A 24420-nucleotide genomic window follows, 5' to 3' on the forward strand; every position below is an offset into this window, starting at 1 on the left:
TACCGTGCAGCTGATGAGTCCTGTGCTGTGAGAATTGTTGATTGTACAAGTGCATTTTAGAAATCCACCAGCAAAGTAATTGCGGGGGCCTAAGTGATGCACATAAAAGCCAACGAGTTACAGCTGAGATTGAAATGCTGGGTATATTAATACTGAGAAGAAAAAAAAAACTATGACAAAGAGTCTCAGACCCCAATTCAACTGTTTGGGCTAAAAACAGCAGCATAGATGGCCCAGCTCAGGCTGGAGTCTGAGTTGTGAAAGCTGATGAAGGTGATGGGTCTCAGGATGTCTGCACTAACCCAGAAGATTAACCAGCTCAGGGAGTTTGCTTTCTCGCATCTAGGACAGATGCGTGAGATCAACCCATCAGGGGTTGCCATCAACCCCTGTACTCTTCACAAAATGTGAGGGGTAAGGAAAGTCAATGGGAAAAACTCACCCACTGACCTCCTTCAGTGCGGATGGCCAGGTCAATCAATTGCAGATATGTCAATTCTGGCTAGGCAACAGCAACAGCTAGAATTGCTTATCTGCAGGGGACTTACTTTCCCGAGTGTAGACATAGCCTCAGAGCCCATACTCCAGTGAAAGCAGGAGTAGCCACCCTGCTGTTTAGAGCCCCATAGCCTGAGTTAGTTGACCCTCGCTTTGACACTCGCTGCTGCAGATATTTTTTGCAGTGCAGACTTAGCCATAGTTGTCTGCTGCTGTGCCTAGGTATTAACATGATGCATCAGACTACCCACTTGTTACAGACCTCTGTGATAAGCACACAGAAGATGGTGAAAGCGAGCAGGTCGTAGGATGTGGTTGTGGGACAGATTGTGATAAAAATTATATGTAAATGGGTAGGGAAATTCATCAGTTTTGGTGGATGCTGTGATATGGGGGTCTTATGCTGTTGACATGTGACTGTGCATTAATGGGACACAGTATGAAGCAGAGGAAAAGAAAGAGACTGAAACGCCTTACCTGTGTACCAAATTTTCATCCTGCTTGCTTTACTAAGCTCTGTAATCCTATGAAAATCAGGGTTTTTCTTCTGCTGTATCACCCCTCAACAGCATTGCAGCACCTTTTTTCAAAAGCCGGCTTGGTGGCTGTGTCCAAGATGCATCTGGACCTTTAAGAGCCATTTGCAGCTTGGACCCAGCCACATCTGGCTGACCCCTCCACCACTCACTCCCCGCTGTGAAATGCCAGCAGGGGGTGGCCATGTGGAGGAGGCAGTGGCAAGGTAGAGGGTAAGATAGGGTGGGTGAGGAGCAGGGGGAGTGGGATATAAGTGGTGTGGCACATTGTGGCTGCATGGGGGAGTTTCACCATGCGGGCAGGGATTAGAATGGAGGAGGGGGGCAAACCACTGGGGTAGGGGCTTGGGGCCACGTGGGTAGATTTGTGCGCTGCCGGGAGCCAGCCTGGTGGGCCCCATGTTGAGGGCAGGGCTTGGGCCCTGCTGGGGGCCAACTTGAGCCTGCATGTGTGGGAGTAGTTTGGGCCCTGCATGGCAGGCAGTTAAGCTGCCGAGGAGCAGCTTGGGTCCCACCAGGAGCAGCTTGGGTCCTGCACGGCAGGTGGTTAGAGTTGGGGTTGGATGTCAGGTCTGTGGCAGGGTGGGGTTGGGGCTTGAGTTCAGCCACCTTTTTTTCTAGATTGTGATGCAATGAAATGTAAATGTAAATGTAATTCAGCAGTTTTGGTGGATGCTGTGATATGGGCTCTTGTGAAGCTGAGATGTCAGACTGTGCATTAATGGGACACAGTATGAAACAGAGGAAAAGAGAGAGACTGAAATAATCTGACAGGAGCTTTGTCCTCAAACTAAGCAAGAAAAAAAATAGTGCACAGGTTACCTGTAGGAAAATAACTGGTAATACCTCACCTGTGTACCAAATTCTCATCCTTCTCACTTCACTCAGATGTGTAACCTGATGAAAATCCCATGGTGCTAGGTAGGGGGGTGGCAGATCCCCGACTGAACTGGACAGCAGAACACCTTTTTCTTTGTCTCACCCTAAGCTCATTGCCAGTGTCCGGCATAAATCTCCAGAGTGATTACTGATGACTCATGCTAGGAGATGTGAAGTGGGTCTGTCCCACGAAAGCTCATCACCGACTGAATAATTTTGTTAGTCTTTAAAGGGCTACATTTTTGCTGCTTTGTTTTGCTAGGAGACAGTGATGGATTAGGCACTGGATCATTGGGGCCAATGCCCAGTGTCCCTAGCCAATTGAAGGATCTCGGAAAAGTGGTGTCACCTCCCACTTCCCTAACTCACTCTGCCTGCTGGCATTCTTTCTGAGGAGTGGTATCGGGGGTACAGGGGCACCCTGGCAGGACCACTGAGTGGGTGGGTGGAACAGAGGAAGTGCCTGCACCCCAGCTCTGCTCCCAAGTGGGAATGCTGGAGACAGGGCAGGGGAGAGTGCAGGTGGAAGGGATCCCCCCTTGTTCTGTCTCAGGTGCCCCACAAAACCCTACTTTGCCCCTGCTGGCACATGGATCTTGTCAGCTGTAGCTAGGAGGCATGGAAGTATCTCTCAGAAGCTATATCTACACGGCAGAGCTATTTCACGATATCTTAGTGTCCCAAAATAGCTGCTCTGGGTCTTTAAAAAGCACCTGTTATTTCAAAATATTTTTCTGAAATGATGGGTGTGCTATTTTGGCATCCCTGTGCACCTTACTACAGGAGGAGTAAGGCATGCATCAAAATAGCATTTATTTCAGCATTTGGCACTGCTTAGAAATAGCCTGTTTCGAACTACAATTTAGGCTGTCAGATATATATAGCCTGAGAATGATACAAAACTACAGTTGGGGGTAAAAGAGGATCCCTATGCATAATAAAACTTTCAGAGAAAACACCGGGTAACCTACACAATTATTACACATATATGATTATGCATTGGGGTCCAACCTGAACTCGTCATGGAGAAGAGGTTCCTTTTCCTGGGTTAATTGAGAAGATGAAATAGGCTGAATGAAACTGTATTTAATACAGCCAAATATAATTTAAATGATAGGAAAGGATCTATGTAAATAAATATAAGAATAAAATAAATACAGCAAAGTGCCTCCTTCTATTGTTCATACTTGCAGCTTGTCACTGACAAACGATGGAGCTACCACTAACAATTCCAAGAATATGGTCAACTTTTCTCTGTGCTGCTGTCCTGATCCTGCACATGTGCGTACGAGTAAAGTGACCGGGAACTCAGTGTGAGCATTTGTATGGGAAAGTGGCCCAGGGTTAGATTCACAAAAGGATTTAGTACCTAACTGCTTTTTTTAGATACCATGGTCATATGAAGTGGTGTTGTAGACCTGCTGGTCCCAGAATACTAGAAAGAGACAAAGCTGGTGAGGTAATATCTTTTGGTGGGGGTGACATGCTTTCAGACTGACCCAGAGCAAAACTGCTGTTCAGCAGCTGCCTCGTACTATAGGTGCCTAAATTTCCTTTCAGGACTAAATTCCCACTGGTGGGTCTGCTGGCGCACAGATGGTGGGAGAGTAAATGGGGAATTGCCCTGGGACCTCTTGAAACACCGCAGCAGTGGTGCTCTGGGCAGCTGAGAGGGAGATTGAGGGGTGGGCAGGGCTGTGGTTCAGGAGGCGCTAAGGGCTGACTGCCCTAGGCCCCAATCCTTCCACCCTTGGTTCCTCCTCTTCCGGGGGCGTGGAGCTGGCCTCTCCTCCCACCTTGCCCTCAGGGCTGCAGTGGCTGTTGGCCCTGCTGCGGGTATGTGGAATACCACTTAAGTCCTGGTGCCCACCTCAAATCAACGAGTTGCTTGGAGCCCTCGCTTATGCTCCTCAGTCCCAGTGGGATTCTCAAACCATGTGTTCCTCTGCCTGCGAGGGACAATCTGGTGGCATACTGAAAGCTTTCCTATCTCATACAAAATCCATCTGGAGGTATGAGACTGTGTGTGTATCTATGTCCACATCCCCCACAGCCCAGGTGAGTGCTCTAACTGTGGGTGTTGAATTTTGCAACCCTTCAGGAGAAACTTCTGTGATATTATTGGATCTTGAGCTGAACATGCAAAACATTGTTGCAACCACTGTTCTGTATTTGCACCAGGTCTTGGGCAAAGTGGGAAAAATGAGGTGTTTATTGAAAGCTTATGATTCACCAATTCTGTTTTTACTGCTCACGTTTGTATCATTTTTATATCTGAAGTTGTAGGTATTAGCTCTGTACTTGTATTTGAAATTTTAGTTTCTTGGAGACCTTAGCAGGAGGCTTGGCAACCTATTGTGAAAAGGGTTCCCAGTGAAGTGAAGCAGTTCTTGACAGAAAAAAAGCCTTATAGGTGCCAATCAATGTAGGAGAAATTTGGCTGTAGACATGCAATCTAGCAAACAGGCAATGGCTGATTGCCTCAAAAGGACTTGGACAGGTGACCTGGTCATGTGGCAGACTCCATCTAGGATATGCTTGCACACAGCAAGAACAATGAAATTCCCTCCACATGGGCCACGGTATAAAGGGGGCCCTGAGAGCTCCTCCGCTTTTGTCTTCACTCCAGCTCATCACATCAGAATCATCTTTGCTATGAACATGGGCCCAGAAGGACTGACAAAGCATTCTAACAAAGTGCATATTCCAGAGACTTACAAGATAACAGTCTATTCCTCCTCTGCTGCAAGCCTGCATCAAGAACTTTGTGACTGGTGTATGCAATTTGATTCCTTTAACAATTTTATTCTCAGCCAAGTCTTTACTTCTTTTTATTAATAAACCTGTATATTTTAGGTCCCAAAGGATTGGCACAGTGTGCTCTTTTGGGTAAGACCTGAGGTATACATTGGCCTGGGGACTTGGCTGGTCCTTTGGGATTGGAAGAACCTGTTCAGATTTGGTGGGATTGGTTTTCATAACCTCTCATCTGTGTAAGGCGTGGGAGAAGCTGGAGTGTGCAAGGGAATTGCATGTGTGACTTCACACATGCCAGTGTGGCAACAGAAGTGCTCTTTGTGACTGGTTTGGTGTGTCTTACAGTGGAGGACCCCAGTCTTGTACTGTAAGTAGCCCTATTTTAAGCAATTTGACGTGGTTTGCCCCTGTCAGTGGTGCCCAGAAAAACCTCCCACATTACAGCTTTACAAAAGAAAAGACTGGGAGGAGGGAGGTACCTCTTTCTAGCCTGTCAGTCAGGTGCCTAGAGGGTCAGAAGAACAGGAGCAAGGCACCTGAAATGCCATTGAAGATTTGGGAGTAAACGCTGCCCTTTCCTTTGTGAACCGAGTTCAAAGTGCACAAACATTAGCAGGGTTCTGGGGGAGGTGTGTGTCTCACTTTGACAGTCTGAGGTTATTTTTGCTGGCTCTCTTGTTTTGCTCTTATTTAAACTTTTATTTGTCTTGAGTGTTCTCATAAAAAGTAACCAGTGTCAATTTTGACTGAATAAGCACAGCAGAATTTGTCTCGGGCAAAAAATACTACTTCCCATTCACAGCCACACTTCCTAATCTCCTTCACCCTTACACAATAATGTCCCCTACCAACTAACTCAGAGAATATGTAATTTATTATAGTATTTTAGCAATATATTACCTACAAAACAATTGTAAAAATTTACATTTGCCCTTATTTTTGTTGTTTCTTTTCCTCCATCCCCCATCCTTTTCCTTTCTCTCACAACTTTCTAATTCGTTCTTTATATCTTCTAATTATTCTGTCTTTTCCTTCACTTCTTACTCCACACTTCTACCTCACTCTTCATCTCTTCTCTTCAGGGTCTCACAACACTTGTCTTCAGGAGTGTTCTCTTACCATTAGACAATTCTAACTTCCACAGATACAAAGGAGATAATAAGGTAGCTAAACACAGTGATTTTCCACAGAATCTTTTCTGATGTTCCAAGAGTACAACTTTTTAAGAAGAAAACAGTATTAGGTATACAAACAGATATTTTGGAGCATAAGCTTTCATGGGCAAAGACCCACTTCATCAGATGCATGAGTGGGGGAGGGTTCAGAGGGGTATTTAAAGAGGGTGGTCCCAGTAAGAGGGAGGGCCAGAGCTGATAAGGTCTATTCAGCAAGGTAGAAATGGCCCAGTATCAACAGTACTTATCAAAAGAGGAAAAAACAAGTTAGATCAGACAGGGGGATGTGAGCCTTTGTCAGAGTCTAATGGAGAGCTATTAGCACCCAGAGCAGAGAAACTGCCTTTGTAAACTGAGAGTCACTTGCAGTCTCTGTTTAATCCATGGTTAATGGAGTCAAATTTGCAAATAAATTGCAGCTCAGAGATTTCTCTCTCCATTTGATTTTTAAAATTTTTTTGTTTCAGAATTGTCACCCTTAAGTCTGCCACTGAGTGTCCAGGGAGACTGAAGTGTTCCCCCGCAGGCTTCTGTACGTTACCATTCCTGATGTCTGATTTGTCCATTTATTCTTTTACGGAGAGACTGTCCAGTTTGGCCAATGTAAATTGCAGTGGGGCATTGCTGGCACATATTATATTAGTAGATGTGCAGGTAAAGGAGCCTTTGATGGTATAGTTGGTGTTAGGTCTTGTGATGATGTCACATTTTAAAAATCAAATGGAGAGAGAAATCTCTGAGCTGCAATTTATTTGCAAATTTGACTCCGTTAACCATGGATTAAACAGAGACTGGGAATGACTCACAGCTTACAAAGGCAAAAAGCAGTCAAGTAGCACTTTAAAGACTAGCAGAATAGTTTATTAGGTGAGCTTTCGTGGGACAGACCCACTTCTTCAGACCATAGCCAGACCAGAACAGACTCAATATTTAAGGCACAGAGAACCAAAAACAGTAAGCAAGGAGGACAAATCAGAAAAAGATAATCAAGGTGAGCAAATCAGAGAGTGGAGGGGTGGGGGCAAGGTCAAGAATTAGACTGAGCCAAGTATGCAGACGAGCCCCTGTAGTGACTCAGAAAGTTCCCATCACGATTTAAACCATGTGCTAATGTGCCGAATTTGAATATAAAAGCCAGCTCGGCTGCTTCCCTTTCCAGAGCGGTGAGATAATGTCTCTTCAGTAACACACATACCTTTAGGTCATTGACAGAATGCCCCATTCCATTAAAATGTTGACTAACTGGTTTGTGGATCTGGAGTGTTTTGGTGTCTGTTTTGTGCCCATTGACCCTTGTGTAAGGGAGTTAGAAGTCTTAGGTACAATCGCATTTGCTCTGATCCAACTGACAGAGACCAAAAACTACAAGAACTTTACCAAATATTCATAAACCTGAATTACCCACCAGGAGAAGTAAAAAAAACAAATCGACAGGGCCAGACGAATACCCAGAGACCAGCTACTCCAAGATCGGCCCAAAAAAGCCAAGAACAGAACACCACTGGTCATCACCTACAGCCTCCAACTCAGACCACTGCAATGAATTATTAAAGACCTACAACCTATCCTTAATCAGGATGCTACACTCCAGATGGCCCTGGGTGACATGCCTGTTCTCTCCTACAGACAACCTCCCAACCTCACGAGGATCCTAACTAACAGCCACAGTCTATACCCCAGGAACACCAGTCCTGGAACCTTTCCTTGCAACAAAGCCCGCTGCTAGCTTTGTCCACATATCTTCTCTGGGAATACCATCACTGGACCTAACCAGGTTACTCACAGAATCAGGGGCACTTTCTCGTGCTCCTCTACTAACATCATATATGCCATCATGTGCCAACAATGCCCAGATGCTTTGTATATTGGACAGACTCCTAACTCCCTTAGACAAAGGGTCAATGGGCACAAAACAGACATCAAAACACTCCAGATCCACAAACCAGTTAGCCAACATTTTAATGGAATGGAGCAGTCTGTCAATGACTGCAAGGTATGTGTGTTACTGAAGAAGAATTATTGCACCGTTCTGGAAAGGGAAGCAGCCGAGCTGGCTTTTATATTCAAATTCGGCACATTAGCACATGGTTTAAATTGTGATGGGAACTTTCTGAGTCACTATGGCCACGTCTACACGTGCACACTACTTCGAAGTACTGGCGCCAACTTCGAAATAGCGCCCGTCACGGCTACACGTGTTGGGCGCTATTTTGAAGTTGAAATCGACGTTAGGTGGCGAGACGTCGAAGTCGCTAACCCCATGAGGGGATGGGAATAGCGCCCTACTTTGAAGTTGAACATCGAAGTAGGGCACGTGTAGACAATCTGCGTCCCGCAACATCGAAATAGTGGGGTCCGCCATGGCGGCCATCAGCTGAGGGGTTGAGAGACGCTCTCTCTCGAGCCCCTGCAGGGCTCTATGGTCACCGTGGGGAGCAGCCCTTAGCCCAGGGCTTCTGGCTGCTGCTGCGGCAGCTGGGGATCCATGCTGCATGCACAGGGTCTGCAACCAGTTGTCAGCTCTGTGGATCTTGTGTTGTTTAGTGCAACTGTGTCTGGGAGGGGCCCTTTAAGGGAGCAGCTTGCTGTTGAGTCTGCCCTGTGACCCTGTCTGCAGCTGTTCCTGGCACCCTTATTTCAATGTGTGCTACTTTGGTGTGTAGACGTTCCCTTGCAGCGCCTATTTCGATGTGGTGCTGCCCAACATCGAAGTTGAACGTCGACGTTGCCAGCCCTGGAGGACGTGTAGACGTTATTCATCGAAATAGCTTATTTCGATGTCGCTACATCGAAATAAGCTATTTTGATGTAGCGTGCACGTGTAGACGTAGCCTATAGGGGCTCGTCTGCATACTTGGCTCAATCTAATTCTTGACGTTCCCCCCACCCCTCCACTCTCTGATTTGCTCACCTTGATTATCTTTTTCTGATTTGTCCTCCTTGCTTACTGTTTTTGGTTCTCTGTGCCTTAAATATTGAGTCTGTTCTGGTCTGGCTATGGTCTGAAGAAGTGGGTCTGTCCCACGAAAGCTCACCTAATAAACAATTTTGCTAGTCTTTAAAGTGCTACTTGACTGCTTTTTGTTTTGATAGTGTATAGACTAGCACGGCTTCCTCTCTGTTACTTACAAAGGCAGTTTCTCTGCTCTGGGTGCTAATAGCTCCCCATTAGACTCTGACAAAGGCTCACATCCCCTTGTCTGATCTACCTTGTTTTTTCCTCTTTTGATAAGTACTGTTGATACTGGGCCATTTCCACCTTGCTGAATAGACCTTGTCAGCTCTGGCCCTCCCTCTTACTGGGACCACCCTCTTTAAATACCCCTCTGAACCCCCGCCACTCATGCATCTGATGAAGTGGGTCTTTGCCCACGAAAGCTTATGCTCCAAAATATCTGTTCGTCTATAAGGTGCCACAAGACTTCTTGTTGTTCTCAAAGCTACAGACTAACATGGCTACCTCTCTGATACTTGTCAGTATTAGGTAGGTGATTAGGCAGGAAAGAAGTCCATGATAGGCTATTTATCTGAAAAAGTGGTTTGCAAAACAAATAGTTTAGAGAATCATTGGGCCAAGTTATATCTTCCCTTACGCTTTACTTATGGATATTAAAGATGGATGATGTATATTACTAGCAGCTAATCACCAAATGTCATAACCATTTTTCAAGTAATGGTGAACATCAATTTTCAAAAGACTGGCATTTCTTGCCTATTGTAGATTTTAAGAAATATCATTAATAAAACAATTAAAGCAAACAGAACTTTGTCAGACACTCTGAAGAAAATATTTGGTGCAATTTTTGAAAACGATTGCATAAATATGATACAGTTTGTTTGCATTAAATACCTCATGATTCGGATATTCTACATGAAACCTATGATGGATAGTTCTCCTCATTATTATTGTTCTCTTGCAGCATTATTAATGGTATGGTTTATGGAATTCACTGCATAAATATTTGGAAGAAGCTGTTTTCTAGCTTTTTCACATCCCGTTTAATATTGTTTTGAAAGTTTCAATATATAAACATCTGACTGAGATAAAATTAAACATTTTAAAATTAAGTCTATGAAAATGACATATGAAAAATTAATTAGTTTCCTGAAAATTTGTTAGTAACAAACTTCAGGCTTAGGAGCATACTAATGAGACATAAAGTTAATCAACTGACAATATACTTATGCATATATGTTAAGTTTTGCTTTAAATATACAATAACAATTGATAAACTTGTGCTTAAAATCTATACGTAAAGTATTAGGACATTATACTTTAATACACTGTACTGAAAATTCCAGATAAGATATTCTATGGAACTTTGTCTTTTAATACCATCGCTGGGTCTATTCTATATTGCCTCTACATGGGCTTTTTTTGGGTCCTAGCTTGCATTCCTTGGTCCCTGAAGCTCCCTAAAACAGCTGTTATAAATATGAATGTTTCAAGACCAAGAATCCACCCTATTTTTGACAAGTGGACCTGATATAATTCATCTTTCTGTATGGAGTGTGTGCAGGAAGAAACATTTTATCTCTTTTGGAGGAGCATAGTCTGTATGTACTCCAGCCATGCTCCCAGGGTGGAAGAACTCAGTATTTCCACCCTAGTCCCACGGCTGGAGGAGTTCTGTGATCCTGCCGATTATTGGGTGGGTTGGGGGAGCTGTGCCCTGCTTGCTCCCCACCTTGCACATGCCCCTGCTTCAGTACTATTGAATCATCAATAGCAAATTAAAGGCTTCATTTTGTACGTCTGGGGCATGACTCACACAGAGAACACCACTGACTTCATTAAATACAGCAAGGAGTCTTGTGATACCTTAAAGACCAACAGACTTATTTGGGCATAAGACGGGCAAAACCCCACTTCATCAGATGTGTGAAGTGGGTTTTTGCCCACAAAAGTTTATGCCCAAAAAAGTTTGTTGGACTTTCAGGTGTTGCAGGATACAGACTAATATGGCTACTCCTCTCATACTGACTTCATTAGGATTCTTTGTGAGTAACAGGGCATGTTGAGTTGCATGAAGCATTGGGTTCTAAAATTCTGTTTCTTGTCGTGTGTGTGTGTGTGTGTGTGTGTGTGTGTGTGTGAATGTAAGTTTCCTTTTTAGTTAATTTTTTTACATAATAGAAATACCAGGGCCCAGATTTTGTCACACAGTACTATGTCCAGGTCAGAGAGGCAGAATCAGGGCTGAAATAAATATTGTTATTTTACTAAAAGGGCTCATATTTTTCAGGTTTTTCCATGGGACAGTTACCTGTCAGGAAATAAATTCAGGCTATGTCTATACCAGACACAGAAGGTGACTGCCGATACACAATTTTAGCCAGACCAATTGTGTAATAAAATTGATGTATTTGTGGTGAAAGTCCATGTCTGTTCGCACAGAGAAATGTTGATGGGAGATTTTCTTCCATCAACCTTCCCCATTCCTTGCCTCTCATGAGGAGCACAGGGGTTGACCTTCAGTGTGGCTCCAGTCTTAGTGACATAAACCCAGGATTTGTCTGCTATAATGTATTTACAAAGTATATACACATAATGTCCGATTTCAACATAGATTAAAAACAGCAGAAAGGCACAAACCCTCTGGTCAGGAAAGCAGCTCTGACCATGCGCCTCCCTCTCTCTGTTGGCACATCTTCTCTTTTCTCATCCTGCTTGTCTCTTCGGCCCAGGAGAGCCAACAACCCAAAGTCAATGGCTTTCATTTACTTAAATACTGCAATGGGATGTTTGAAGTGGACTTGCCCACCAACTCTTTCCTTTTCCAGCTGCTCTGAAATGCAGAGGAACTTCATATTTGTTTTTCATGTATTCCTTCATGCCCATTTTATACGATAAAACCAAGAAAATAATCCAAAAGAGAGGTCTGTTGATATAATCAGCTCAGGCCATACTATCATCTCTATAGTCTCAGAAAAAATGGTTTATGTGGCATGCGTGGACAGGTAACAAATCTGTGCTGTGGCTGACAAAGTAAAGGGAATGAGTCCAAAGTGAAGGTCCCCTCCCAAAGAATTCTTTATCTGAGGTGAGGGGTTCCAGTTCAAGCTGTTACGGTGATCTTAGCTGTGCCCCTATGTCAACAGGAGAACAAGGCAGTCTCCAAACCCCAGAAGGACTTATATGTTGAAACCAACACCTGGAATTTCACCCATGAAATAATTGGGAACCAGTAGCCACTACACAGCTGCCAGTGAGGTTACCTTGCTTCAAGCATAGGCCTCAAACATTCTGTACTTGCTTGAGATGCCTCATACTCCCAAGGTGTAGAATGGTGAGAAGGCTTAGATCAGAGAGGAAAATACTGTTCTTGCTAGGAGGGAAAAAATTGCTCTTGGCTTTAGATACCACTTGGACCTCAGGAGAAGCACAAGATATATCAGCAACCTCAAGTTGTGCACTTGTTTGCTTAATGGAGCATACCTGCCAGATCTTTCTCTAGCTGTCCATGAAGACAGGCTTGACCAAAATCAGTGGTTAGTATAGGTAGGTCTCTGCTAATCTCCAGAAGGCTATCTCCTAAGGAGAATTTGGGTGAGGTTGCTGCAATCAACCTTGCATAACGTGGTCCTGGGTGATGCGGCCTATGCTTGAACTTTCTGCAACTATCACATTTTTATCAGCTATTCATATTAATATATCCCAGCGTGCTTTTCATGCCAATGCTCCCATAATATTATGGTGCAGTAGGGAGTTTCTGGGTTTAGTACAATTAAACTGATATCAGGTTTGTCTGCAGTGTTTGTCATTGTTAGTGATGGGCTGAAGATTTATTTTTAAATATTTTTATTGTATGTTAGCCTTTCAGGGGAAACAAAACTTTTTTCTTAAATGCATTTAACCCCCTCTGAGCTATTGTGTGGCAATTGTTGCTCAAAACTTATTACAGATAAATAGCTATTCATGATAAAGAAAAGAAAACTCTCAGCAGCAAAGGCTTTTTGTTTTTTTTAAACAAGATTTCTTCACGTTTGCTAACAAAATAAGCATTTTCTTCCCATAATCCATCCAGGAGATCTCCAGTTTGGGGGAGGGAAAAAAACCCAACTACTCTGTTTTTTAAAAGAGAAAATGTTTCTGGAGACACACAGACATTAGCTCCAAGCAGTATTAAACTTCCTGCTATAAAGAGGGTGGATCTTTCATAAATTCATTGCTATTTTCTGTAACTTTTCAAGATTATAGTTTCTTCACCTTGTATCACAAATTATTAATTTAGAATGCTAAATCTCATACTTGAAACAACAAATAGAAGAATCGTGAGTAATAAATCGTAAAGATGAGGAACACTCATTTCTTCATTAAACTGTATCTTGTTTGAACAACAGAGAAAACCAAAATCTCTCTCTTGGAAATGTGTCGTAATAACAATGAGCACTTTAGTATTTCAAATGAGTACCGTATTTGGAAAAATCACCCTTTTTGTACATGTTTTCAACTACTCAGAGTCATAGTTAGTGGATTATTTATTTCACACATTTATTTCTCGGGTCTAAAGGCAAAATAGTTAAAGTGGGGCTGTCAAGCAATAAAAATATTAATTGCAATTGGATGCACTGTTAAACAATAATAGAATACTATTTATTTAAATATTTTGGATTTTTTTACTTTTTCAGTTATATTCATTTGAACATGGAGAGCCAGAAATAGGTCTGTATTCTGTGAGTAGAGAATACAAAGTGTAGAGTGATCACTATATTTTCATTTTTATTAAAATATTTGCATTTAAAATAGTGCTTTTTCAATCCACCTGAAAGTACTGTAGTGCCATCACTTTATCATGAAAGATGAATTTACAAATGTAGAACGATGTACAAAAAAACCTACATTCAAAACCAAAATGCTTGAGAGCCTACAAGACCACTCAGTCCGACTGCTTGCCCCCCCAGACAAACGTTTGCTAACATTCACAGGAAATAATGTGCTCTGCTTCTTGTTACGATGTCACCTGAACATGAACACGTGCATTTACATGGCATCATTGTACCCAGCATTGCAATGTATTTACATGCCAGTTGCACTAAAGAGTCATATGTCCCTCATGTTTCAATCACATTTCAGAGGACATGTGTCCATGCTGCTGATGTTTTTTCTTGATAATGGCCCAAAGCAGTGTGGACCATTTTCATCATCTGAATCAGATGCGAACAGCAGAAGATTGGTTTTCTCTTTTGATGGTTCAGGTTCTGTGGTTTCCTCATCAGAGTGTTGCTCTTTTAAGACTTATGAAAGCACACTCCACACCTCATATTTCAGATTTTGGATAGCACTTCAGCTTTTTATACCTTGGGTCAAGTGCTGGAGCTATCTTGAGAAATCTCACATTGCCATTTGTCAAATCTGCAGTGAAAGTATTCTTAAAATGAGTAGGTGCTGTATCATCTTCCAAGACTGCTAAAACATGGAACAGATGACAGAATGTGGGTAAAACACAGAGCAGGAGACATACAGTTCACATACAATGAATCATAAATACAATTAACATGGAGAATCATCAGCATGGAAGCAGGTCCTCTGGAATGATTGAAGTACAAAGAGCCATATGAAAGTTTAGCATGTCTGACATATAAAAGCACCATGTGAACACCTGTTCTCTCTTTCAGGTCACATTGTAAATAAGAAGCAGGCAGAGCTATTTTTCATAAATGTAAGCAAGTTTGTTTCTTTTAGCAGTTTGCTAAAGCAAAAGTAGGACTGAGTGGATTTATAGGTGCTATAGTTTTACATTGTTTTGGTTTTGAGTACAGTTATGCAACACTTTACATTTATAAGCTGCACTTTAATGATAAAGAGATTCCACTACAGTACTTGTCTGAGGCAAGTGGAAAAATGCTATTTCTCTTATGATTTTTACAGCTCAAATATTTGTAATTAAAATGAAGTGAGGACTGTATACTTTGCATTCTGCATTGTAACTGAAAATGTAGAAAAGCATTTAAAATTTTTAATACATTTCGATTGGTATTCCATTGTTTAGCTTTGCAATTAAAATTGCAGCAATTACAATTTTTTGAGTTACCTTCATTATGATTAGTTGACAGTCCTAGTTATAAACTTATAGTCTCCCTCTCTTCTAATAGCTTCCAGCCACCCTTCATTTCCCTCTCTGTCCTCCAGTGCTGGCTCTCTGCGTCCAAACAGTTTCAGTCTGCAGCTCCCATTTGCAGTTTCTCTCCTCTTCTCCATTCCAGGTGAAACCAGTCTACTCCTTTATCTTCCCTGTCCTGTCCCAACCCTTTCCTCTCTGCCAGCAAAGACCTCATTCACAGCAAGAGAGACATTCCATTCTCTCAGTAGCAGTGTCCAGCTCCATCCTGACTCAAAGCAGCTATGGGTAGCCATTAAGGGAAAAGCCCTTCTATGTTACCATAGCCCAGGGCTGGAGAGAACATGCTTAGTCACTCTGTGGGGTTAGCACACATGGGCTACACCTACACTACAGCAATCTGTCGATATAATTTACTGATGGAAGGGATTTCCTGACAAAACTTCTGTTGACAGACTGTACCCTACATATACAAGCAGATTGAAAAAGTGATCCGCTCTGCCCACAGACAGAGGCCAAATGCTCTGGCTGCTTTGTCAGCAGAACCAGTCCCAAAACCCAGAAGACAGGGTTGCATGGATGCCAGGTCCTTCCAGGCCTTCTGGCTGAGCTAACCCTTAAAGGGCACCCCCTACACCCTGAACCATGTTCCCTGCCCATGCAGAAGCTAGCTTACGTCCTTGCTGGAAAGCAAAACTGTTGCAGGGCTCCATAGCCAGCTACAAGAAACCCAGATCTTTCCTGACTGCAAGCATGCCAGAGCAGCCCCCAGGCTTTCCTGGACCAATGAAGAGCTGCTGCAGGTGCTACCAGTGATCGTGCTGACCATCTTCCACCACTTCTGGAAGGAGGAGCCTGCCAGCTTGCTCATGGAGTACTCCCATGATGCCCAAGTGCCCCACCCACCCTCACCCCCGAGGGTGCTCAGGAAGGTCTGGAGCTGCCCCACCAGCTCTGACTAGTGAGATCAGCTGGCCGTGGGGCAATGGGACAACGAGAAGTGGCTCCAGAACTTCTGGATGTACAAAGATACCTTCATGGAGCTCTGTACCTGGCTCACTCCCACCCTCCGATGACAGGACACTACCATTTGGCCTGTTCTCCCCCTTGGGAAGTGGGTTGCCTTTGCCCTATGGCAGCTGGCCACCCCCCGACAGCTACTGACTGCTGACCTGGAACAGCGCTTCCTTAGCTCTCGTCCACTAACACCCCATCTCTACTTATGCTACACTGATGACATCTACATCATCTGGACCCACGGGAAGGAGACTCTGGAGGAATTCCACCGGGACTTCAACAACTTTCACCCCAACATCAACCTCAGCCTGGAACAGTCCACACAGGAGATCCACTTCCTGGACACCACGGTGCTAATACACGATGGCCACATCAATACCACCCTGTACCGTAAACCTACTGACCGCTACACCTACCTTCATGCCTCCAGCTTCCATCCCAGACACACCACATGATCCATTGTCTACAGCCAAGCGCTAAGATATAACCGCATTTGCTCCAACCCCTCCGACAGAGACAAACACCTACAGGATCTCTACCAAGCATTCTTGACACTGCAATACCCACCTGAGGAAGTGAAAAAACAGATCAACAGAGCCAGATGTGTGCCACGAAGCCTCTTACTACAGGACAAGCCCAAGAGAGAAACCAACAGAACACCACTAGCCATCACCTACAGTCCTCAGCTAAAACCTCTACAGCGCATCATCAGGGATTTACAACCCATCCTGGACAATGATCCCCCACTTTCACAGGCCTTGGGAGGCAGACCAGTCCTTGCCCACAGACAACCTGCCAACCTGAAGCAAATCCTAACCAGCAACTATACACCGGAACACAGTCACTCTAACTCAGGGACCCATCCATGCAACAAACCTCGTTGCCAGCTCTGCCCACATATCTACACCAGCAACACCATTACAGGACCTAACCAGATCAGCCACACCATCGTGGGTTCATTCAGCTGCACATCTACCAATATAATTTATGCCATCATGTGCCAGCAATGCCCCTCTGCTATATACATCGGACAAACTGGACAGTCTCTACGTAAAAGAATAAACACACACAAATCAGATATCAGAAATGGCAATATACAAAAACCCGTAGGAGAGCACTTCAATCTCCCAGGCCACACAGTAGCAGACTTAAAAGTAGCTATCCTACAGCAAAGAAATTTCTGGACTAGACTCCAAAGAGAAATTTCTGAGCTACAATTCATCTGCAAATTTGACGCCCTCAGCTTTGGCTTAAACAAAGACTGCGAATGGCTGGCTAAATACAGAAGCAGCTTCCCCTCCCTTGGTGTTCACACCTCCAGATCAACTGCTGGTAGTAAGCCTCACGCTTGCTGACTGAGCTAACCTTGTTATCCCCACCCTTGCTCTGGCTTATTTATACCTGGCCCTGCAGATTTCCAAGACCAGCATCTGATGAAGTGAGTCTGTGCTCATGAAAGCTCATGCTCAAAACTTTTCTGTTAGTCCATAAGGTGCCACAGGACCCTTTGTTGCTGTTACAGATCCAAACTAACACAGCTACCCCTCCAATTACTGACATGGACAGCTTCAAAGCCCTTGGTTTCACCAGTCGTTTTGGGGTGATCAATGGGACTCAGTTCCCTATCTGGGCCCCAGACCACAGTACAGCACAGTACATCAATCGGAAGGGTTATTACTCCATTGTGCTGAAGCCCTTGGTGGACCACTGTGGACAGTTCCTAGACACCTATGAGGGGTGGTCAGGCTGGACCCATGACACGAGGGGGTTCCTCAACTCTGTCCTATACCGGAGGATTGAAATGGGCACCTACAACTCTCACCAGGAGCTGGTCATTGGGGATGTGGACATGCCTTTATGTATGGTGGGGGATGCCGCCTATCCACTCATGCCCTGGCTCATGAGGCCCTACACTGGGCACCTGGCCCCTCACCCTGGAGTAGTTCAACATCCACCTCAAACAAGCATGCTAGCATGTTGAGTGCATCTTTGGGTTCCTGAAGGCAAGGTTCCATTGTCTCCTGACACAGCTAGACACTGGGGAGCAGAGTGTTCCCCAGTTCATGGCCATCTGCTGTGATCTGAACAATCCTGTGGAGGGAAAGGGAGAAGCCTTCCTTCCGTGGTGGGGGCCAGGAATGCGTGCCTGTGCCCCCTGCATGTTGATCTGGTGGATTACCAAGGATCTACCAGGATGGGCTGGTGGATTACTAGGGATCTTGGCATTGCTAGCAGTGGCATTGGAAGTGGGGTGACTGAGCCCCAGCTTGCTTCATTCTGCCATCTCCCAGCCGGATTGTGCCACTCCATTGAAGTTGCAGGAAGCAGAGTAACCTGGCTGCAGCACTTTCCCACAGTGGCAGGAAGCAGAGTGACCTGGTCCCAGCCCATTGTACTGCCTTCCAAACCATGTGGTTTGAAGTCAGGCTTGAGAGAGGGCAGCTGGCTGGGTCTGGGTTGCTCTGCTTCCCTCCACTGCAGTGAGATGGGGGAGCCCAACTGCTGTTGATGGCACCAGGTCCCCTGGTAATCACCTGAGCCACATTGCTTTGGGGAATGGATGCAATGGGGGAAGGATAGGGCAGAGCAGGGGCAGGAAGAGATGGGGTGAGGGTGGAGGTGGGCTGTCCCAGGCCCCACATCCCCTCTAGGGAAGGTGCTGCTGAGGACCCAAATGGTTGAAGATTGGCAAAGTTCTGAGCTGCTGAACACATGGTTTTATAATGCAACTTGGTGGGCAGTCTTACCTATCAAGTGTCACAGACATGTAAATTCAAGTCTGTTTATGATAAAGGATATGAAATACTTTTTCTTTCCTTTAATGAACTACCTCTTGTGAAGCACTACTGCATCCCAGGGCAATAACTTTGGAACTGTTGTATTAAATATATGAATAGGTTATGCATCACTGTGCTCCACTCCAGCAGTGGAAGGGAAAGTTAGCAAACTCCTATAGCAACGAAAGCAGCTGGTCATGGTTAGCTCTGGAATTGTAAAACAGCTCCAGAGAATTTCCATCTCCTGGGGTTGTTCACATGTAGTGATTCAAACGGGGTTTTCCAGATACTAGGAGACAAAGAAAGGGCTTTGTATTAAAAGGGGAGAGATTCAACTGACACAGAAGCTTTATTCTGATCCACCAAACGCACAGAACATTCTGTCCAAGGGAGACATGAAAGTGTAAGAATGGCCACACTGTGTCAGATCAAAGGTCCATCCAGCCCAGTATTCTGTCTGATGACAGTGGCCAATGCCAGGTGCCCCAGAGGGAGTGGACTTAACAGGTAATGATCAAGCGATAGCTCTCTTGCCATCCATGGCTGTGTCTACACCAGCCAAAAACTTCGAAATGGCCATGCAAATGGCCATTTCAAAGTTTACTAATGAAGCGCTGAAATACATATTCAGTGCCTCATTAGCATGCAGGCGGCTGCGGCACTTTGAAATTGACACGGCTCACTGCTGCGCGGCTCATCCAGACAGGGCTCCTTTTTGAAGGGCCCCCAACTACTTCGAAGTCCCCTTATTCCCATCTGCTCATAGGAATAAGGGGACTTCGAAGTAGGCAGGGTCCTTTTGAAAAGGATCCCTTCTGTACAAGCTGTGCAGAAGCGAGTTGCATCAATTTCCAAGTGCCGCGGCTGCCCGCATGCTAATGAGGCACTGAATATGTATTTGCATGGCCATTTCGAAGTTTTTGGCTAGTGTAGGCACGGCCCATATCTAACATCTGACAAACAGAAGCTAGGGACACCATTCCTACCCATCCTGGCTAATAGCCATTAATAGACCTAACCTCTATGAATTTATCTAGCTCCTTTTTAAACCCTATTATAGTTCTAGCCTTCACAGCCTCCTCTGGCAAGGAGTTCCACAGGTTAATTATACATTGTGTGACAAAGAACTTCCTTTTATTTCTTTTAAACTTGCTGTCCATTAAATTCATTTGGTGTTCTCTAGTTTTGGTAGTATGGGAACAAGTAAATAATTTTTCCTTGTTCACTTTCTCCACACCATTCATAATTTTATATACCTTAATAATACCACCCCCCCCCGCCCCGATGAAACGTTCTCGTCTCTTTAATCTCTCTTCTATCCTTGCAGAAGGGCTTGAAAAGTTTGGATTATGAGGGACCCATACAGCTGATGGGTGACTCCTCCTATTAGTGGGTATTTAAATCTGGGTATTGTTCTTATTATATTTTCTCTTTACAGCTTGCTTTTCTTTTAAGAATAAATTTGCTTGCTTAGAAGAGCTGTGTGGTAACTGCTGGCAGAACAGTTGTTGCTTGAGTTGCAGGAGGGATGTGTTCCCACACACTCTCATGTAACTCAAATTTTGCATGAGTCAGGCAGGGGTGGCTTTTTTCCCTGGCAGAATGCACGTTCTGCAGCTGGAGCTCCTGGGGCTCCTTTTGAAAGGCAAATCCTGGAGTCTGGGGGGTGGCAAATGGGGAGGGTTAAGCCTGGTGGTGGGTTGGGGCTGTGGGAGGGGGGCAGGGGGTTAAGCCTGGGGTGGGTTACAGCTGCAATGAGGATGGGGGTGTGGTGATGAGCCAGAGCTGGATGTGTGGGGTTTAAACCAGGGCAGGGTGGGAGTGGGCCAAAGCCATGTGTGGGGGGGTCATGAACTGGGTTGGGGGGGGCTTGAACTGGGGTGGGGGTGGTCAGCTGGAGCTGCAACCATGTGCAGGGGTGGTGAGCTGGGCTGTTTGGGGGGGAGGGGCTTTTAACTGGGGCTGTGTGGTGGGGTTTGAACCAGGGCCACGTGTGCTGGGAGTTTGAGCCAGGGACAGGGGGAGCGGGATTTGGAGTAGCACTTAACTCATGTTAAGTGAGTTGAGCACAACTCAAAATTGTGCATTTCAAGGGTTTGCTGTACATTGCTCATAACTTCTTGAGACAGAAAAACATGCAGGTGCTGGCCACTAGTCAGCCTGGCTTGCTGGGTAAAGAGAGAGAGAACTACCTCAAGCAAATCAATAAAAATAACACAGAAAATCAGTTCATGAATTTTAAAATGTGGCTAATTTGAAACAAGGTCACAAACCTTTTAATTAATTATGTTAAGTTATGGTTAAGCTAGCAATTACAATTAATTATTTAATTACGAAGTTAGTCAGCAAAATCTAAATCGGTCATGAAATATGTGTGGTGACTTCTTCACGCAGAACACGGCACAGGTCCAAACTATCTCAGGCAGGTTGTTTGATAAAAGAGAGCGCAGAGTCGCAAATGCTACTTTACTCAACTCTTGGGCTGTGCCTACAGTACAGCGATCTGTTGACAGAAGTCACTGTTGGAGAAGGTTTTCTGGCAAAATTTCTGCCAACAGATTATGTCCATACACAAAAGCAGATCGAAAGAGCAATCTGCTCTGTTGCCAGAGAGCGGCCAGACTGCCTGGCTGCTCTCTTGACAGAATGGCTAACTGGAAGCTCAGCAGACAGGCCTGCCCGGTGAACCAGGAGCCCTGGCTGTTAATAGGAGGCCCCACTGGAGCATCAACATGGATTTTTTGTCAAAAGAAACTGTCAACAAAGGCATTATTCCTCATCGCAGAGAGGCAGAATGCTGTCAGCAGCAGTGCCTCATTGTGTCAACAGACTGTCAACAAAATGCATTTTGTCAACAAAACTCTCTCGTGGAGAGGTGGCCTTCGTGTAAAATTGGACTGGTGGGGAGGGGAAGCAGTGGACTGGTGGGGAGGGGAAGCAGTAGACTGGTGATTCTGGGACTTGCAGAGGGAGCCATGATGGGAAGATGGAAAAGACTGGAACAGTGGGGACAAGGGTTACATTTGTCCAAGGTGAATTCCATTTTATACTGCTAAATATCAAATATCTGAGGTCCTTTGGATTATTTCTCTAAGGTTTACTAAACACACTAGGTTTGCTACACCTTTCATTTTTATTGGATGCCCCAAGGGTGCACCAATGATCAGTGAATAAACTCTGCAATGCATTATTTTAAATATACATTGCATTACTTTAGTCTAAGATTATTTATGCTTTTCGAGGCACATGTACTTCTATGGATTGAGACTGTAAAGCTTAGAATTTTAATAGACATATTTTTACATGTTTTAAGGAGTTTAAATAACCTGTTTCTCTTATGCATTATTCAAAACAGCCAGATGCTTTAGGGATTTTGATTGCCTTTGGAAGCAATCTAGCTTTTCCAATTCGGTGTCATAATTTGAACTGAAATATCTAGGCCTAGCATAGTTAGCATACTTCAGTGCTTCCAATCTCATTGAAAACATGAGTGAATTATCTCCATAACTAGGTAGTTTTGGTTTCTAAAGTATTCTAGAGTCCTGCTGTTGGGAAATATTAATATTTTCTGTGTCTGTGGGAATTAGTTTCTCCAAACATCTGTTAAGAGTTTTATACTTTTGGCTCCACTACCTTTTAACTTATTTTTTGATTAATTAGGGCCAAATGCTGCAGTTCAGACTCATTATAAAGACTGAGGATAGGAAAAGAAGTAATGGACTTAAACTGCAGCTAGAGAGGTTTAGGTTGGTCATTAGGAAAAACTTCCTAGCTGTCAGAGTGTTTAAGCACTGGACCAGATTCCTAGGATTGTGGAGTTTTTAGGAAGAGGTTAGGCCAATGCCTATCGGGGATGGTCTACAGAACACTTAGGTTTTGTCTACACTAAAGAGGTAAGTTGATTGCAAATACGCAATTCTAGTTACTGTACTTGCACAGCTAGAATAGACTTTTCTGCAATTGACTTGCCGGGCACTCCACACGGAGAGAGGACAATGAGAGAATTTCTCCTGTTGTTCTCCCTTACTCCTTGTGATAGTGAGGAGTATGGGATTGACTGCCAATCCCAGACAGTTCAATTCCACGTCTCCACTAGGTGTGCAAAAACAAACTCTGGAAGATCGACCTTGACAGGGTTGATCTTCCCAGAAGTGTAGACATACCTTTAGTCCTGCTTCTGTACAGAGGACTGAAAAAGATGACCTATCAAGGTTCCTTCCAGTCTTACATTTCTGTGAGTCTATGTAGATCATCAACTAATTTGGAGTTGTACCTAAGATTTTATTCAGCAGTTTTATTAGCAAAGTACTTACGTATGTGCATAAAGTTATTAAAGTGATTAAAAGTTTGCTGAATAAGAAAGGATTCAAGGATGTATTCACATGTTTTGCAGTACTGGGGAATAAGGAAGGTGGTATTTGTTTGTGTATGCACAATATATATATGCACACTTAATTGATTTAGGGCTGCATTAATGTGGATTCAAGGGCAAATTTAAACTGACTGAGGGTGGGTAAGGTGAATGCACTTAATTGTTGGTGCTTCAGGTGGTATATAATTTACTGTGCTAATGTAGACAGAACCCAAATCCCTAATGCAGTTGTTTTCAATCTTTTTTTCATTTGCAGGTCCCTAAAAATGTTGAATGGAATTGTGTATCTTTTTGGAAATTTTAGATATATCATCTGGACATAAGTATCCATGGGCCACCTGTTGAAAACCACTGTTCTATGGTAATGACAGACATCCATAGACCCATTAGACATAGTCTGTGGGCCCCCAGAGGTATGCATTCAAGTTCAAAAATACTAAACTATGATAGTAGGTACCGTTCAGTCTCAAGAGACCATGGTTATGCACCCCTGAGAGATAGTCACCACTGTGACTGAAGAGACCCACTCAAGAGATACCTCTCTCACATCTGTACTGTATTTAATAGCATATCCAGCTCTTACTACTTACTACATTCTGTTCCCAAATGCTTTTACCAAGGACTGAAGGAAAAATTCCGGAAAGTATAATAATCTGCACATAAAATCATAGAATTGTGCGACTGGAAGCAACTTAAGGGCTATGTCTACACTAGCCAAAAACTTCAAAATGGCCATGCAAATGGCCATTTCAAAGTTTACTAATGAAGCGCTGAAATACATATTCAGCGCCTCATTAGCATGCAGGCGGCTGCGGCACTTCGAAATTGACGTGGCTGACCTGGAGCATCAGTGTTGAACAAACCACCAATGAAAGGTAAACATAATTTCTTGTAGTTTCCAGACAGGAAATCAGATGAACAGTTAGAGGAACATAGTCCCAGGAACACTACCTTCAGTGACAAGTTTGTTGGTACTCCTTTGGAATGGAGGCAGAATTTATGTGTGTTTTGTTTTTATTTAAATTGAATCCTCCTGTCTTGCTTGCTGAATTGATCATTTTTTCCTAAGTTTCTCTGCATTTCTGGAGGAGAGTTGATGTTTTTTCTTGTGCTCTCCAAGAGAGATTTTGTTAAGAATTTTTCCCCTTTTCCCCCAGCTTGGCCCTTGTTGAGAGAAGTAGGGTCAGTATGGAACTTCATTTGGGAAGTCTGGGGACTTAGCTTAGTGTTAGTGATTGCAATAGTTGAGCAGCCCTACCATAACAATTAACGGTAACTTGCAGTTCTACTGAATGAGTGATGTACAATGCATGGAGATGATTTCCCTAGTGTTAGAGGTTTCTCCTG

General features: G+C 44.0%; 1 protein-coding gene across 1 annotated transcript in view; it reads left to right on the forward strand.

Moving 5' to 3' along the window:
- TDRD3 (tudor domain containing 3) overlaps positions 1 to 23422 on the forward strand; it is a 345653-nt gene extending 322231 nt beyond the window's left edge. The window contains exon 13 of the mRNA XM_074988725.1: positions 23330 to 23422. Coding sequence (XP_074844826.1) covers positions 23330 to 23377 — 48 coding nt within the window. The 3' untranslated portion in view covers positions 23378 to 23422. The remainder of the gene's footprint in view (positions 1 to 23329) is intronic.
- Positions 23423 to 24420: the final 998 nt, after the last annotated feature.

The sequence above is a fragment of the Carettochelys insculpta genome, chromosome 1 (assembly GCF_033958435.1).
Source record: "Carettochelys insculpta isolate YL-2023 chromosome 1, ASM3395843v1, whole genome shotgun sequence".
Classification (NCBI taxonomy): Eukaryota; Metazoa; Chordata; order Testudines; family Carettochelyidae; genus Carettochelys; species Carettochelys insculpta.